The sequence below is a fragment of the Leopardus geoffroyi genome, chromosome B3 (assembly GCF_018350155.1).
Source record: "Leopardus geoffroyi isolate Oge1 chromosome B3, O.geoffroyi_Oge1_pat1.0, whole genome shotgun sequence".
Classification (NCBI taxonomy): Eukaryota; Metazoa; Chordata; class Mammalia; order Carnivora; family Felidae; genus Leopardus; species Leopardus geoffroyi.
Window position 1 is genome coordinate 84,273,819 of NC_059337.1, and position 18,956 is coordinate 84,292,774.

The 18,956-nt window shown below is 38.4% G+C and overlaps 1 protein-coding gene across 1 annotated transcript; it reads right to left on the minus strand.

Annotated features, from left to right (window-relative positions):
• Window positions 1-253: 253 nt before the first annotated feature.
• On the minus strand, window positions 254-15,468 carry LOC123583548 (putative F-box protein At1g47300). The gene is made up of 3 exons (XM_045450673.1): window positions 14,228-15,468; window positions 11,430-11,509; window positions 254-604 (listed from the first exon to the last, which is right to left on the minus strand). The coding sequence occupies exons 1-3, from the start codon at window positions 14,345-14,347 to the stop codon at window positions 529-531; spliced, it is 276 nt and encodes a 91-aa protein (XP_045306629.1). The 5' UTR covers window positions 14,348-15,468; the 3' UTR covers window positions 254-528.
• Between the last annotated feature and the right edge of the window lie 3,488 nt (window positions 15,469-18,956).

Sequence of the window (18,956 nt, forward strand, 5' to 3'; positions counted from 1 at the left end):
TAAAACTATTTGAAACTAGGGGTGCCTGTGTGGCTCAGTCGGTTAAGCGGCGGACTTCAGCTCAGGTCATGATCTCACGGTCCGTGAGTTCGTGAGTTTGAGCCCCGCATCGGGCTCTGTGCTGACAGTTCAGAGGCTGGAGCCTGTTTCAGATTCTGTGTCTCCCTCTCTCTGACCCTCCCCTGTTCATGCTCTGTCTCTCTCTGTCTCAAAAAGAAATAAACGTTAAAAAAATTTTTTTTTCTTTAACTATTTGAAACTAGATGTGGGTTTTGTTATCATTTTTTCTTTCCCAATGAAAGGTTTGATTTTTTTAAGTAATGTTTTTATCAGATCAAAATTTATAACAAGAGCTGCTATTTATTGATGTGGCAGAAATTGTACTAAGTGATTTATAAGTATTATACCATTTGCTTCCTGCAACACCCTCATGGGTAGGTATTCTTCTGAGGGGAAACGAAGTAACTTGCACCGGCCTCTCAACTACTAGGTGGCAAAGGTGGGGCTGGGGCTGGAATTCAGATCTAGCTAACAGCAGAGTCCATATTCTTCTTCTTCTTCTTCTTCTTCTTCTTCTTCTTCTTCTTCTTTTTCTTCTTCTTCTCTTTTTTATGAGAGAGAGCACAAGCAGGGGAGAGGAGCAGAGGGGAGAGAGAAAGAAAGAAAGAGAGAGAGAGAGGGAGAGAAAGAGGGAGAGGGAGGGGACTGGAGGGGGGGAGAGAGAGAGAGAGAGAGAGAGAGAGAGAATCTTAATCAGGCTCCACACTCAGTGCAGATCCCGACATGGGGCTTGATCCCATCACCCTGAGATCATGATCTGAGCTGAAATCAAGAGTTGGATGCTCAACCCACTGAGCCACCCAGGTGTCCTAGAGTCCATATTCCTAATTACAGCTGCCTCTAAACTATAAAAACATATGTGTTTATTGTAAAAATATTTGGATAATACAGAAAGTCTGAAGAAGAAATAAATTCCCTTGAGATCCCATCTACGGAAATAAATCACCAGTAACATTGTCTTCAACCTTTCTCTCTGCATATATATCTTTAGCATATACACAATGTATATATTTTCATACAATGCTAAATGAAAAGCAGGAAAAAAATGAAAAAAAAAAAAAAAAAAAAGCAAAGCAAAGCAGGAAGGGGCGCCTGGGTGGCTTGTTGGTTCAGCATCTAACTCTTGATTTCAGCTCAAGTCATGATCTTGCAGTTTGTGGGTTCCAGCTCCTTATCAAGCTCTGTTCTGACAGCTCAGAGCCTTCTTGAGATACTCTCTCTCCCCCTCTGTCTGCACCCCTCCCCCGTGCTCACTCTCTCTATCAAAAAGAAATAAACAGTAAAAAAAAAAAAAAAAAAAAAAAAAGCAGGAAACAAAACTACGCTGAATAATACCTTCTAAAAAAAATCAATATATAGGACTCTTACTCCACATTCATCATGTTTTTTAATCTAACATGATGTAATGAGTATTTTCTAATATCATTAAATATTACTCAGAAACAATTTTTAATGGCCATATTTCATTATGTAACTTTCCTATCATTTAGTCTTTATGTTGATACCTTTCCTTCTATCATAAATAAAAGTGTGGTGAACATCTACATATATTTTTGTTCTATTCTTTTCTTTATTCTTTATTTTTTTTAACTTTTATTTATTATTCAGAGACAGCGTGCATGAGCATGGGAGGGAGAGACAGAGAGAGGAGGAGACACAGAATCCGAAGAAGGCTCCAGGATCTGAGGTGTCAGCACAGAGCCTGACGCGGGGCTCGAACTCACAAACTGCGAGATCATGACCTGAGCCGAAGTCAGACGTTCAACCGACTGAGCCACCCAGGTGCCCCACATTTTTGTTCTATTCTTATGAATGATCAAATATGTATTGAACTCCTAGTATGTGCTACCTACCATGCTAGGTATAAGAGAGACAATGGTGAGGAAAAGAGCCATGATCTCATCCTTCAGGGAGTTAGCAATCTAGTGAAAGAGTCTTATCCACATTAATCCACCGAACACACAAAAAATTATAAATACATACTGGATAAAAAGGAAAGGCACATGTTGCTGAGAGAATGTACCAAAAGAGAGATCTGCCCTAGTCTAGGGGATTACAGAAAATCTGTCCAATGAAGTAATAATGGGCTTGAGATCTGAATGAAAAGTAGGAGTTAGCTGAGCAAGGATGCTGGACAATAGCATTCTAGGCAGTGGAACAGTAAATGCAAAGGTCCTGTAACAGGAAGCAGCACAGGGCACTTGAGGAACAGTCAGCATAGTTGGAGTAGATGTAGCCCGGAAAGCAAGAGGGTATAGGAGTTAGAGAGGTGGGGGAGATAGCAAAAGGGTGAGGGTTGGTCCCTGCAGGCCTCATTGAAGATCTTGAGCTTTATCCTAAAATGTGAAGAGAATGAAGGGTTGTCAACAGGATGAACTCTGAGTTGAGAAAGGTCCCTCTGCTTGCATGGAGGACATGCAGGAGATGGAGCAAGACCGTGAGGAATCTTAACTGTCATCTTGCTGAGAGATGATAGCAGCCTCGGCCAGGGACACAGGAAGAGGTAAACAAATCCTCCAGATCTTTTAGAAGATAAGATTTAGAGAACTGGTGATGGACTGGTTAAGGAAGTGTGAGGGAGAAGGAGGTGTAGGACTGCTCCCTGGTTTCTGACTTGCAGAACCAGAGGCACACTCCCTCAATCAGGAATACTGGCAAAAAAGCAAGTTTGTGGGAGGTCATACAATCATGAAGCTGGGTTAGGAAATCTTTTTCTTCTTTTGTAAAGAACCAATTTTGGGGCGCCTGGGTGGCTCAGTCAGTTAAATGTCTGACCTCGGCTCAGGTCATGATCTCACAGCTCATGAGTTCAAGTCCCACATCGGGCTCTGTGCTGGCAGCTCAGAGCCTGGAGCCTGCTTCAGATTCTGTGTCTCCCTCCCTCTTTGCCTCTCCCCAGCTTATGCTCTGTCTCTCTGTATCTAAAATAAATAAACATTAAGAGAAATAATTTTTATAATCTTGGTTTAATGGAAATTTTTAAATTTAGGAGTTTAATTTCCATATATTTAGGCATTTCCTAAATTACTTGCCATTATTAATTTCTAATTTCACTCCATTGTGATCAGGGAACATATTTTGTTTCAACCCACTGATTCAAACCAGAAAGGCAAAGACAATTTTTATTTTGTTTACCCTTTAATCTTCCAGGACTCAGCATGTCACATGGTGGCAGTTAATAGAAGAACCAAAGTATCATCCTACATATTAGTTTACTGGTCATAGGGGAAAACACAACTTTGTAAAGGATCAGACTGATCAATCATGGCTTCGCTATCAGTGGGAAAACCAGATATTGTGTGCACCTGATGTGATACAGTATGAAGGACACAGAATCACCTAGGAAGTATCCTACCAAAAATGTTTAGTCTGAACCTAACCAAACTTTTGGTTTAAGTTTATTTATTTATTTTGAGAGAGAGAAAAAGAGAGAGAGAGAGACAGAACATTTGTACATGCACAATTGGGGGAGGTGCAGAGAGAGAGAGAGAGAGAGAGAGAGAATCTCAAGCAGGCCCCATACTGTCAGTGCAGAGCCAGACATGGGGCTGGTACCCACAAACTATGAGATCATGACCTGAGCCAAAATTAAAAGTCAGATGCTTAACCAACTGAGCCACCCAGGTGTCCCTAACCAACCTTTTAGATCTGTCAGCTTACAGGAAATGCATGGAATAGAGGAACAAAGGAAATGACATTACAAGGAAACCATCAGACTAATCCAGAAGGTGGGACGTTCTATAGGACATACTGAGTTTCATCAAGAAGTCAGTGGCATCTGGAAAACAGTGTGGAGGCTCCTCAAAAAATTAAAAATAGACCTACCCTATGACCCAGCAATAGCACTGCTAGGAATTTACCCAAGGGATACAGGAGTACTGATGCATAGGGGCACTTGTACCCCAATGTTCATAGCAGCACTCTCAACAATAGCCAAATTATGGAAAGAGCCTAAATGTCCATCAACTGATGAATGGATAAAGAAATTGTGGTTTATATATACAATGGAATACTACGTGGCAATGAGAAAAAATGAAATATGTCCTTTTGTAGCAACGTGGATGGAACTGGAGAGTGTGATGCTAAGTGAAATAAGCCATACAGAGAAAGACAGATACCATATGGTTTCACTCTTATGTGGATCCTGAGAAACGTAACAGGAACCCATGGGGGAGGGGAAGGAAAAAAAAAAAAAAAAGAGGTTAGAGTGGGAGAGAGCCAAAGCATAACAGACTCTTAAAAACTGAGAACAAACTGAGGGTTGATGTGGGGTGGGAGGGAGGGGAGGGTGGGTGATGGGTATTGAGGAGGGCACCTTTTGGGATGAGCACTGGGTGTTGTATGGAAACCAATTTGACAATAAACTTCATATATTGAAAAATAAATAAATAAACTCTCTGACAAAGAAAAAAAAAGTCAGTGGCATTAAAAAAAAAAGGTTTCTTGGAGACTGTTCTCGATTATAAGAAGCTTAAGAAGAATTAAAGCCAAATGTAACATGGACTTTGTTGGATAGTGGTTCAAATATATAAGCTATAAAAAGACATTTTGGGGGCTCCTGGGTGGCTTAGTCAGTTAAGCACCCAACTATTTCAGCTCAAGTCATGATCCCATGGTTTGTGAGATCGAGCTCCATGTCAGCCTCTGTGATGAACTTGGAACCTGTTTGGGACTGTTTCTCTCTCTGCCCCTCCCCTGCTCATACTCTCTCTCTCTCACACACAATAAATTAAAAAACTTAAAAAAAAAAAAAAAGACATAAAAAAAAAAAGACATTTTGGAGGGGCGCCTGGGTGGCTCAGTTGGTAAAGCAACTGACTTCAGCTCAGGTCATGATCTCACGGTTTGTGGGTTCAAGTCCCACGTTGGTCTCTGTGCTGACAGCTCGGAGCCTGAAGCCTGCTTTGGATTCTGTGTCTCCCTCTCTCTGCCCCTCCCCCACTTGTGCTCTGTCTTCTCTCTCAAAAATAAATAAAATGTAAAAAAAATAAAATAAAAAGACATTTTGGTGATAGTTGGGAAAATTCAACTATATATCAGGTATTAGATTATATTAAACAATTAATTTGTTAGGTGTGATAATAGTCTCTCTTTTTTTCATTTTTTAAAATGTTTATTTAAGAAAGAAAGAGACAGGGGCGCCTGGGTGGCGCAGTCGGTTAAGCGTCCGACTTCAGCCAGGTCACGATCTCGCAGTCCGTGAGTTCGAGCCCCGCGTCAGGCTCTGGGCTGATGGCTCAGAGCCTGGAGCCTGTTTCCGATTCTGTGTCTCCCTCTCTCTCTGCCCCTCCCCTGTTCATGCTCTGTCTCTCTCTGTCCCAAAAATAAATAAACGTTGAAAAAAAAAAAATTAAAAAAAAAAAAAAAAAGAAAGAAAGAAAGAGAGAGAACATGAGCAGGGGAGGGGCAGAGAGAGAGGGAGACACAGAATCTGAAGCTCTGAGCTGTCAGGAAAGAGCCCGATGTGGGGTTCAAACCCATGAACTGCAAGATCATGACCTGAGCCAAAGTCAGATACTTAACTGACTGAGCCTCCCAGATGCCCCAATAATGGTCTCTTTTTGATACATAGTCAGGTCCAGGCCCAGTAGGACTCAAGAAGCAGACTTAGGTGCCTGTAAGACCAAGAGTAGTCATAATATCTCTGGATTTATCTCAGCAGTGAGGAGAAAACCTCTGCTCCAAGAATATAGCTGGATAAGAAGTGGCTGCTAAGGGTCTGATGTCTAAAAGTTATAAATGGCAGGCCTGGAATTCATAAAAATTCCGGTAAGCCCAATAGTTTCTTAGAAAGCTGGTGGATATCACTGGAGTGAGGATTGTTCTGGAACCCCCAAGGATCCAATGTTATGATTGATTCTTCTAAACAAATCAATAATAAGTAGGTCATGTGCTGCCCTACTTTTCACCTGTTCTATGTCAATGTCCAGGAAGAAACAGACCCTTCCTGTTAGCATTCTTGGTAAAACTTCAGCTTCAGTCAGCTTTCTTTCACAGCTCCTTCCTCATGTCCACACAGGAACTGTGGAGATATGAAAATTAATGTAACTATTTGTAGAATTATCTTGCTCTTTCTAATTATCATCCTAATAAAATCAACCAGAAATTGGACAGCTAGATCGCCACAGTTTGGGTGACTACCTACCTATTTCCACTGACCTTGGTCCAGGAATACTGTAGAAAGTAAGGTCCATGAGTCTTTTAGATCTCACTTCTCTCTCTTTTTTTGAAAGATTTATTATTTTTAGAGAACAAGAGAGCATGAGTGGGGGAGAAGGGCAGAAGGAGAGAGAGAATATCTTTTCTTTAAAAAAATTTTTTAATGTTTATTTTTGAGAGAGACAGACATAGAGACAGAGACAGAGTACAAGTGGGGGAGGGTCAGAGAGAGAGCGAGACACAGAATCTAAAGCAGACTCCAGGCTCTGAGCTGTCAGCACAGAGCCCTATGCGGGGCTTGAACTCATGAGCTGTGAGATCATGACCTGAGCCGAAGTCCAAGGCTTAATTGACTGAGCCACCCAGGTGCCCCTAGATCTCACTTCTCTTATCTCAATGTAGAGCTTTCAGCCCAGATCCTACATAACATTTCTAAGTATTGGGGAAAAGAGGAAAGGAGGGAATTTATATTTACTGAGTAGCTATTATTGGCCAGGCATTAAACTATTTCACCTATGTTCAATCATTTAATTGGGGATAATATAAAGTAGTAGTTAAGAGGTCTGGCTCTAAAAACTGAAATCAGAAAGAGACAGAGAGAGAGGGAGAGAAAGAGAGAGATAGATGTATGTGTGTATGGGGTGGGGGGAGCAGGGATATAAAACTGGCAAAATGTTAACAATTACGGAATCCAAATGGAGGGTATACAGGTAGTCTGTATGAATATCAACTTTGTAATTTTTTTGCAATTAAAGAAAAATTCCTCAAATAGTTAATGTAGTTATCATATGACCTAGCATATAACTACTAGATATATAATCAAGAAAAAGTGAAAATTTACATCTGTACACAAGAAAACTTGTAGACAAATGTTCATAGTCCTATTCATTATTCATGATAGCCAAAAAGTGGAAACCCCAAACCCCATCAACTGATGGAGAGATAAACAAAAGTCATCTATCCATACAATGTATTATTTTATTTGGCAGTAAAAAGGAATGGAGTTCTGATATATGCAATGACACAGATAAACTTTGAAAGAACCATGCTAAGTAAAAGAAACCAATCACAGAAAAAACACATATTTTATGATTCTATTTATATCAAATGTCAGAATAGGCAAATCAGTAGAAACAGAGAGTAGATTAGTGGCTGCCTAGGGCTGTGAATAGGAAGTTGAGGTGAAGTGATTATTAATGGGTATGGGGTTTCTTTGGTAGGGGCTGGGGGATAAGAATGTTCTAAAATTAGATTGTGGTGATAGTTACATAACTGTGAATATACTAAAAACCACTGACACCTGGGTGGCTCAGTCCATTAAGTGTCAGAATTCAGCTCAGGTCATGATCTCACGGTTCGTGAGTTTGAACCCTGCATCGGGCTCTGTGCTGACAGCTCAGAGCCTGGAGCCTGCTTCGTATACTGTGTCCCCCTCTCTCTCTACCTCTCTCCCAATTGTACTCTATCTCTCGAAGATAAATAAACATTAAAAAAAAAATTTAAAAACCCACTGAACTGTACACTTTAATGTATGGCATATGGATTATATCTCAATTAAAGCTGTTTAAAAACAAGAATGACAAATCCAGACTACCTGGGTTTGGATCCTGTCTCTACCACTTTCTTTACCACCTTCTTTGTCATGTAAATTTGGGCAAGTTATTTAACCTCTAGGCTACCACTTCTTTTTTTTTTTTTTTTTAATTTTTTTTTTTTAATGTTTATTTATTTTTGAGACAGAGACAGAGCATGAACAGGCGAAGGTCAGGGAGAAGGAGACACAGAATCTGAAGCAGGCTCCAGGTTCTGAGCTGTCAGCACAGAGCCTGACGTGGGGCTCGAACTCACGGACTGTGAGATCATGACCTGAGCCAAAGTCGGATGCTTTTTTTTTTTTTTAATTTTTTTTTTTCAATGTTTATTTATTTTTGGGACAGAGAGAGACAGAGCATGAACGGGGTAGGGGCAGAGAGAGAGGGAGACACAGAATCGGAAACAGGCTCCAGGCTCTGAGCCATCAGCCCAGAGCCCGACGCGGGGCTCGAACTCACGGACCGCGAGATCGTGACCTGGCCGAAGTCGGACGCTCAACCGACTGTGCCACCCAGGCGCCCCCAAAGTCGGATGCTTAACCAACTGAGCCACCCAGGTGCCCCTAGGCTACCACTTCTAAGCTGCAAATAGAGGAGTAATAACACCACTACTAGCTTTGTTTGGAGGAATAATCTATGAGATAATCTATGTGAAGTGCCCCTAGTAAATTCTCAATAAATGTTAGCTATTATGATGATGATGGATTATCCAATAACTCTAGAGTTTGGTATTATTCCCATTTTTCACATGAGGACTCTGAGGCCCATAAAAGTTAATACTTTGCCCAAGGTCATGCACCTAACAGAAAATAGGAGAAGGCATTTTGATAATATATGACTGTAAAAGCCAGACTCTTCCACCATGTCATTTTGCTTGCCAGAGTAGATGTATTTTTTGTGGTACAATATGCATTTATAGAAGGTGCTTTAAGAATTATGTAATTGCAGGGGTGCCTGGGTGGCTCAGTGGGCTATGCGTCTGACTCGATTTTGACTCAGGTTGATTTCACAGTCTTGAGATCAAACCTGCGTTGGGCTCTGAGCTGAGCATGGAGCCTGCTTGGGATTCTCTCTCTCCCTGTCTCTGCCCACACCCTGCTCACACTCTCTCTAAATCAATCAATCAATCATGTAAAAAAAGAATTATGTATCTGCATGTGAGAAATTAATGTGCTAAATAAAATCACATGTCTAATTTTGACACACCCTTTTATGCCAAAATGATATTATTTATTTAATGTTCCCCAAACTGCTCTAGCTTAATCATCTGACATGAAGTGGATCAATAAGATGACAATTTGTCACTGTTAGCAAAACAAACTGACTTTCCATCTATTCATGTGGTATACCTGAATGGCCCTAGGCTATTTTCACAGCCAGGTTAATGGAATTAAGCATGTATTATCTAAGTCCAGCACTGAACACTTCCCACCTTGTGTTAGGGGTATTTTTCTTCAATTGTCAGCCCAGCTCCTTTAGGGCATTTAAGGATGCTAAACATAGAATGGATTTGCTAAATTGTTTTTGAATGAGTGAGCAAATGAAGGGAAGGATGAACAAATACATGTAAGCCACACACTTCAACAGTCACTGGCTCTAATACTGGCAATATATTATCTTATAGATTGTGTACTTCATGCTAAGGTCCAGATGGGGAGAATAAGATTTACAACTAAAGAGTTAAGGTACTCCTCATCCCGGAATTGGGCAAAAAGTCCTAATAACCCTTATTGATTAAGCTATAAATTCAGGTACCATGTATTTCCAAAAAGTACTGAAAGTTCCCATTTAATCACTTCCCTCTTTACCCCATTCTCCAAACCATACACATGTACCCAGCTGGGACTGTCCTGCTTCTTCCTTAAATTTGTAAAACAATGCCCGATGAAGGTTAACAATCTAGTGTAGAATGTACCAGAGCTGCATTTAAGTGGTACAATACAAGTGTGAAAAGCCTTCCAGCTACTGTAGGTAACCAGTCTGGCTGAATATTTAAAAGAAGTCAAAATAAATAAATAAATACCTAAATAAGTAAATAAATAAAAGACTAGCCTGCTACACCTAACTGGACCTGAGTTTACACCTTCCTGGATGGCAATTTCATACCTGGCACTCAGTGCTGTGTTTAGCACATACTAAGCATTTAGTAAATGTCTGCTGCATGAGTGACTGAAATTGTCTGCTTTTCTTTGGCTCCCATTCATATTGCCCACGTTTTGTATTAGAGATCTCGTTTTTCCAGGCACAGATTTGAGTTCCACTGTGGGGACTAGAGGTGACACTTTAGATGAAAAAATAGGAGGAATATTTGAAAATCAGTCCAGTTAGAGAAAGAGGAAAGTGAAGAGATTCATAAAAGATTACAGTTCTTTTACATAAAATATTAAGTTTTGACCTCTGTGCAGGTCAATTTAATTCTCTTTATTCTGTGGCCATGGTATGGTCCCAAACCTGTCATCTTCTATTAATGTATGCCCTTAAAGAGGGAAGGGAAGGCAAAGCAAAAAGGAAATCGAAAACCAATTTTGAAGGGGAAAAAAAATCTCTCAAAACATGGGTCCTACTAAGTAAACGTCAGTGATGTCATTTTCCTAACAAGGTAAGGCTTTAATGCAAAGACTGTGAAGATTCTGAGCCTCCCTGATAATTCTCTGACTACAGGCAAAATAAATATTCAGAGATTAAATGAGGCAGGATATACTACTATAAAATGTGGAAGCCTAGGACAGCTTAGATCCTCCACAGTTCAAATGAAAGATCATTCATTTGTTCAACAACCTTTTATTTATTAAAAAACTTTTCTTAAATGTTTATTTTTGAGAGATGAGAGAGAGAGAGAGACAGAGACAGAGAGACAGAGTGCAAGCAGGAGAGGGGCAGAGAGAGAGAGACACACACACAGAATCCTAAGCAGGCTCCAGGCTGTCAGCACAGAGCCCTACGCGGGGCTCAAACTCACAAACTGTGAGATCATGACCTGAGCCGAAGTCAGATTCTTAACCTACTGAGCCACTGAGGTGCCCAACAACCCTTTAATTTAAATGCTTCTATATACCAGGAACTATTTTAGGTACTGGAGATCCAAATTAGGGCTTGAAAAGAATGTGAAGCATGGAGAATATCAGGAAATATTCAGAGGAGAAAGTTGGAAGAAATAATATTGGCAGAAACCTTCTACCAACCCTGTAACGCCCCACAGAATACTAACTAGTCTCTCTCTTCCTTGACAGATAAGTTTCTTGAAAGAAAAATCTATTCCTCTGTTAATGTACAGAATTAAGAACAAACTTTTAGAACTTTTGTGGCAATTTGACATGGCCATGACATCCAAGCCTGTCATCAGTAAACTTGTCTTGTTGAAGAGTATAAATCAGTTTGTGTCATCCAACTCTCAGGGTACCTTGTACTTGGTGCAAGTGACATAGTCACACATAGCAAGACTGCAATCAGTCCATACATAGTGGAAATTACAGATACTGTGCTTCACCAGAGACATTTGAAAAGCACTGGTCTATATCACACTGTTTCCACTTCATCACTTCATTCGGTCTTCAAGCCATTTCAAACTGCCATCGCCCTCCCCATGCTGCTAAAAATGCCACAGGCAATGTCACTGACCTTATGGCCAAGTGTGGTGGATTCTTTTTTGTCTTCATGATATGATAAATGACATCTCCAGCACTTTCCACCCTTTGCTTCTGTAACATTACAAAGTTGTGTTATCTCACCTCGCTGACAACACCTTCTGTCTTTCCAGGCTTCTCTTTTGCCTACTCCTTGGCCTATTTCTCTTCTCACGTTACATTCACACAGATTATTGCAGGACAATCTTACTGATGTTCCATGGTTTCGACTATATACTGTTGACTTCTAAATCTCTGTTTCCAGGGTTATAAACTTGATGGTACACTAATGTGCTTAGAAGATTTAGAAAAGCAATCAGTTTAAGTTTAAAAAGCAAGATAAACAGAGAACCAATTTTTCATTTATAATTTTTTTCAAAAATTAAATATTTACCCCCAGAAACCATTTTTATTCCAAATAAAATCTTATATGAATTCTAATATATGAAACAAAATAAAAACAGTTTCTTTCAAATGGCTGTGAGCCCTATCCATTTAGTCTTTTACTTTCTGGGGCTCTCAGGTAATTGCTGAATCATGGGGTTTCTTTTCTTCTTCTTTTTTTTTTTTTAAAGTAGATTTCATACCCAACATGGGACTTGAATTCACAACCCTGAGATCAAGAGGTACATGCTCTACCAACTGAGCCAGCCATGCCCTTATCATAAGGTTTCTTAACCTGGGGTCTTTGGATGCCCAAGAAATCCACGGAAAGAATTCAGGGCCCATGAAAAATTACATCTTTATTTTAACCAACCACTACTTGAAATCTATTATACCTCCTTAAATTATGAATTTAGACCAAAAAAATTATGAATATAGACCATAAACCACTATACTATCAATAGTACTTATGGGTTCATCACCAATAGAAATCACACATTCAAGTCATGTTATGTTATTACAGATCTCAAATAATCATTTACATTCATCACTACATATTATGGTAGTTATTATACTGCCACTAGACACTGTTACATAATGTGTTAATAAAGAAGCATATACATTAAGGTATCATTTTTGATTGATATATTTTATATATATTTTAAAAATACATATATATAAATTTTTTAACGTTTATTTCTGAGAGAGAGAGAGATACAGAGCACGAGCGGGGGAAGGGCAGAGAGAGAGGGAGACACAGAACCCAAAGTAGGCTCCAGGCTCTGAGCTGTCAGCACAGAGCCTGACGCCGGGCTCATTATATATATATATATATATATATATATATATATATATATATATATATATATATATATAATTTTTTATTTATTTTTACACATTTATTCAGTGTTTTTTTTAATATGAAATTTATTGTCAAATTGGTTTCCATACAATATAAATTTTAAAACATTATTCTACGAAGGGATTCATAGAAAGGGATCGATGGTACAAGAAGAGGTTAAGAACCCCTATAGAAACTTAAGGTTCCATGGCAATTACCCACATGGAACACAGAGCTCACAAGTATAGTCTCTACTTTGGCCTTAGTCCTTCTTTAAAAGGATTTAATGGAAGTGGTGACAAACAGGCCCTTTTGTTCTTAATTTTAAAGAGATATTCAGTGAAGAAAGAGCCTGTTGGAACCTCATTTCAAATAATAATCCTGTATTTGAAAGGAAAATGGCTTTTTAAAAAATATTTTTCTCCAAATGTTATTTAACACTCACTTCTACAAAACCTTTTTTCTTTAGATTCTTTTCTCCTGCATTCCCTCGATGCTTATTCAATTGCTTATCACTGAATACTTACTAGTTCACAAGCCTATTTTGTCTCGCCAACTGGATTATAAAAGTGCCCTTGAGAAGTTTATTTCTCAGGATGGCCAGAATAGTGTTCTACAAATAGACACTCAATACATGTTTCCTGATGAATATAAGGTCTTTCACAAAAGTGAACTTATTTACCATAAAAGCAGTATTAAAAATCAATATGGTTAAATAATGTTTATTTTAAGGTGCTAAAAAAAGAGGAATCTTTGACTCTGGAAAGTATTTTGTGAAAGGAGTTAAGACATATGTTTATAAATAGCTTTTACTTACGAGTAAGGATTAAAAATCTTCCTTAATGGAAAGTGATCTTGCAAATGATCTTAAAATTCCATTTTCTATCACCAGCAGAGTGGGAGAGGCTTTCTCTAATGAGCAGATGATATGAATATTACTAAATTCTAAAATTTTTAACTCAGGAATTCAGCCATGGCTTATATGTGATCAAATAAGAGTTTTACAATGAAAGTTCAAGCATAGAATACAACCATGATTTCTAAAACTATAGGATATATTCCATTCCATAAAACCATGAAAATATAACCATGATTTCTTTTTTTTTTATATAACCATGATTTCTAAAAACTATAGGATATATTCCATTTCAAAGATGTTATAGTTTTAATTTTTTCTTATCTACTGAAACCATTGTTATATGAAAATTACTGCAAATCAGGCTTGTACATCTAACTTCAAGTAGCAGACCTATGACTTTTTAGCCAATGATTTATTTCAAAATGCTACTTTCATTAAAAAGGTGAATATTTTTTCTTTCCACATTTACAAATTTCCTATTAAGTCTCTTCTGAACCAATCTGATGTTTAAATGATTTGAAATGTCAACAATACTAAAAAATATAGCTAACATTTTCCAAATAATGGTTAATGCCTTGTACCCTTCCATTTAATTCTGAAATCAATCAAGTCCTGTTAAATTTTCCCACATGCCTCTTAAATACACCCATCCCAAGTGCACTTGCCAATGCCTTAATTCAGCCCTCCTAGCTGCCTCCAATTTCCTCACCTTCCCATACATTCTCAGCATGTTCATAAAATGATCAGACTTGTGTTTCGGAAAGATCATGACACTCCTCTGCTTAAAACCCTGCACTGGCTCCTCATCAGGCACAGGTTTCATGTTCATTAGCACAGTATCCCATGACCCTCAATGATCTGGCTCATACTTCCCTGTCCTGCACTTCTCTCATCACAGTGCCTCACACTAATCGGCGGTAATGAACTATTTGCAGGGCCTTTGCACAGTTTTTCTTTCTCCAGGGCCATCCTCTCATAGAGTCCTGGTTAACTCTATCATCCTTCACGACCCAGCTCAAACACTACTTCTTCTATAAGGCCTTCTTGAAGCCCATCCAACTCCAAAGGTAATCATTCCCTCTTCAAATCTTCTATCACTGTACTTACCACATTGCATTGTAATTGTTTATATGCTTGTGTTCCCTGTATCACTGTAGACTTTTTGAGACATTAAAAGGTGCTTCATGTTTGTTGAACTGAACTAAATTTGATCTAATGACCTGAGTAATTGGGAAACAGAGATGGGATGTTTCCAGAATGATTCATAGTAACCAAGATGATCATGTTTCTCCACAGCAAACATAAATCTTATGTTTCTCTAATCACAGGGATTATCAGACCCTCTTGGAACAGCGCACAAAACACAAATCTTTAAATATAGATTGCTTCTGGCTTAGTGCAAAATATATACATTATGTTTTAATCTTAATTTTAGCAGAGTACAAAGTACCTTAAAGGATGGATTATTTATACTGTGCACTAGGAATTAGTACTTATTCAATTTGATCATATGCATACCAGGAGAAAAGTAGAGTCCTGATACATTGGAAACTATTTTGTAGAATAATTCCTTGGGGAACACTAAAAGTTATGTAAGGGGTGCCTATTATGAAACCAAAGTAGGTGGCATAAGAGATACAGGGAAATTTTGTGGCTTCAAATATTTAGGTAGACAGAACCAAGTCACAGCAAGCATATAGGTAGGTGCAACGCATAATTTTCAAGATCCAAATCTGCTCCTCTGTGACTAGAGCCACAACAAAGTTCTTTTTCTGGGATAAAAAATACTAAGAAATTGCAGAAACAATAATTAAGGATAAAGTCTACCCTCTTACCAGCATGCACAAATGACTTAAAACTATGTTTTTAAGTCTATTTATTTTTGAGAGAGAGCAAGAGCACAGGTGGAGGAGGTGGGCACAGAGGAAGACACAGAATCTGAAGCAGGCTCTAGGCTCTGAGCTGTCACTACAGAGCATGACGAGGCTTAAACCCACAAACTGTGAGATCACAACCTGAGCCAAAGTCAGATGCTTAACCAACTGAGCCACCCAGGCGCCCTAACTTAAAAACTAGTTTTAACTACAGATATATCCATATTACTCATAAATTCAAATACACCAATAATTTTTAAAATCAGTTCATGATTTAACTTTCTTATTTGCTCTTAACTGTATTTTGTAGACTCCATACTACACACATTATTTTTGAAATAAAAATATAATCATTTTAAAAAGTTAACTCAGAAAAATATCAATCATGTTAGACTACCCAGTTTTTAGGGTTTTCCTATGAGAATGTCATTAGTTTCTGTTTTACCTAAGGTTCATTTTTTAGAATTCTATTCATTTATTTTACATATTGCCAAGAGAAAATTTGAATGAAATAAAATATCCCAGCTCAGAGAAGAAAACTTTATTGTTGCAGTGGCAATGGCACTTTAATCCCAAAACTTTTTTCTATAGCTAAGACACAAGATGATCTAATTCAATCAATGTTTCTTAAACATTGGTATTCAGGGATAACTATAAGGCACTTTTCTTTAGCCAGTAGATAAAAACAAAGCCAAAATAAGGAGAGAAGTACTGCTAAATCAACTTCATAACAAATTTAATTCTAATGCAGCAATTATTCAAAGTGTACACATTACTCAATATGCAACAGTAATACAAATTGTAAATCAGCAACTTTACTTTTAAAAATTAGTGCATGCCTGGCTGGCACAGTTGGTAGACCATGCAACTCTTCATCTTGGGGTTGACTTTGAGCCCCATGTTGGGGACAGATTACTTCAAAAATTTTTTAAATCTTGAAAAAAAAATCAGTTAAGCCTAAAAAACCCAGATACATTCTAAAATGTAAATAGACTGCAAATTAGGAAAATGGTTGACACCAGTTTTGTTAGTGCTTCATCCTCTTCCCCCTCATATAAAAGACTTTTGAAATGAAAACTATGTATCTATACAACTCTTCATAACACAATTATCAATAAGCAGTAATGAGTAAAAGGATTGCCACTCTTTCTCTCAATCTTTGATCCATAGCTTTTTTTTTTTTTTTTTTAAAGATTTTATTTAGGGGCACCTGGGTGGCTGGCTCAGTTGGTTAAGCATCCAATTTCAGCTCGATCATGATCTTACAGTTCATGAGTTCAGACCCTGCATCAGGCTCTGTGCTGACAGTTTGGAGCCTGGAGCCTGCTTCAGATTCTGTGTCACCTTCTCTCTCTGCTCCTCTCCTGCCTGAGCTCTGTCTCTCTCAAAAATAAACATTAAAAAAATTTTTTTTTAAAGAATTTTAAGTCATCTCTACACCCAACGTGGGGCTCGAACCCACAATCCCGAAATCAAGATTGCATACTCCACCAACTGAGCCAGGCAGGCATCCCTGATCCATAGCTATTTTATACACAAAAGGTTTACACATTAATCCTCACATAAAATTCTTTTACACTTATTTCATGAAGTCTACATCTCTTTCATTATCTTTTTTTAATTTTTTTTTAATGTTTATTTATTTTTGAGACAGAGAGAGACAGAGCATGAACGGGGGAGGGTCAGAGAGAGAGGGAGACACAGAATCCGAAGCAGGCTCCAGGCTCTGACCTGTCAGCACAGAGCCCGACACGGGGCTCGAACCCACGGACCATGAGATCATGACCTGAGCCGAAGTTGGATGCTTAACCGACTGAGCCACCCAGGCGCCCCCATTATCTTTTTTTAAATGTTTATTTTTGGGGTGCCTGAGTGGCTCAGTTGGTTAAGTGTTTGACTTGGGCTCAGGTCATGATCTCGCAGTCTGGGTTTAAGCCCCATGTCGGGCTCTGTGCCGACAGCTTAGAGCCTGGAGCCTGCTTCAGATTCTCTGTCTTCCTCTTTCTGCCCCTCCCCCACTCATGCTCTGTCTCTCTCTCTCTCTCAAAAATAAACATTACAAAATTTTAAGAGAGTTGGGGAGAGAGGCAGAGGGAGACAGAGGATCCCAGTGGGCTCTGCACTAACAGCAGAGAGCCCCATGTGGGGCTCGATCCCACAAACTGTGAGATCATGACCTGAGCCGAAGTTGGACGCTTAACCAACTGAGCCACCCAAACGCCCCTACATCTCTTTCCTGTCTTATTCTTTGTATAGTATAGCAAAATTTTATGATTTCTAGAACAAAGTACTCTACTGCCATTTTTACCTTTGATAAAACTAATTATGCCTTTTTGGGAACTTTCTTTTTATCTGGTGATTTAGTTTGTTACTAATAAAAGAAAAAAGGTCCTGAGAGCTCATAGGAACACATAGGAACTACGGGCCAAATGCCCAGGAATTTTGTGATTCTCTCAGTAACTATCAACTTCCCAAAGGAAATATTTGAAATTCCACCGTTAAGAATATATAAAATGAGGAAAAAAGTGCTGCAAGAAGACAGTATACCATTAACTTAAGTGCTTTTTCGTTGCTGTGAGAAAATTATACGTTTGAACAAAAATCTGCTGTGAATTTTCAGGTTATGTCTAAACTTTCATGTTATGCCAAATAAACTACTAAAACATTGTATATGCATAATTAATTAGCTGTCAGAGGTCAAGAGTAAATGAAAGCATATTATCTATGAAGTGCAATCAAAGGTACTTCCAAGTGAACACATCTAGGGTACATTTAAGAAAAATCTAATAAGCTAAAAAAAAAAAAAATCAACTGGCATTTTACATTTTTTAAAGATTATTTTGCTTTATCAAATGCATGTTTACATATTCCATTGTTTCAATAATCTAAAAAAAATTGGGTCAAGAATAAGCCTTTCCTTGGCTCCAGGCTCTGAGCTGGTAGCACAGAACCCAATGCGGGGTTCAAACCCACGAACTGTGAGATCATGACCTGAGCTGAAGTCGGACGTTCAACCAACTGAGCCACCTAGGCGCCTCAAGAATAAGCCTTTTCTCTGAATGGGAACAAATTTATTTGTGTGCCTTTAATGACACAAGTATTTTCAAAGAGAAATATGACTTAAAAATATGACATTTAAAATAAATAATAAATAAATAAATAAATGAATGAATGAATGAATGAATGACATTTTAGACACCTTACTGGGATACAGTGATGCCTCTTTTATCTACAGCTCAGCTATCTTATCTTACACACTTCACTCATTAAAACAAAAAAACAAAAAACAAAAACCCGGAAACTACATCAAAGCTCTTTAAATAGCCAGAAGGAATGTTAGAAGGTTCATGTGCTCAGGACTTTTGCTCTCAAGCCCACAATGAGTCTATTCACTTTCTTATACACAATTCTAAACACACTGGCTTTCCAAATCTACATGAGATGGAAACCAACACTATAAGTAAAGCAAACTGTTAATACCAAAATGCAGTATCTGAGAGTTTACAAGTATGACAGTCAAAAGGAAAGCTAAAAAAAAAAAAAAAAAAAAAAAAGGGCAGCATA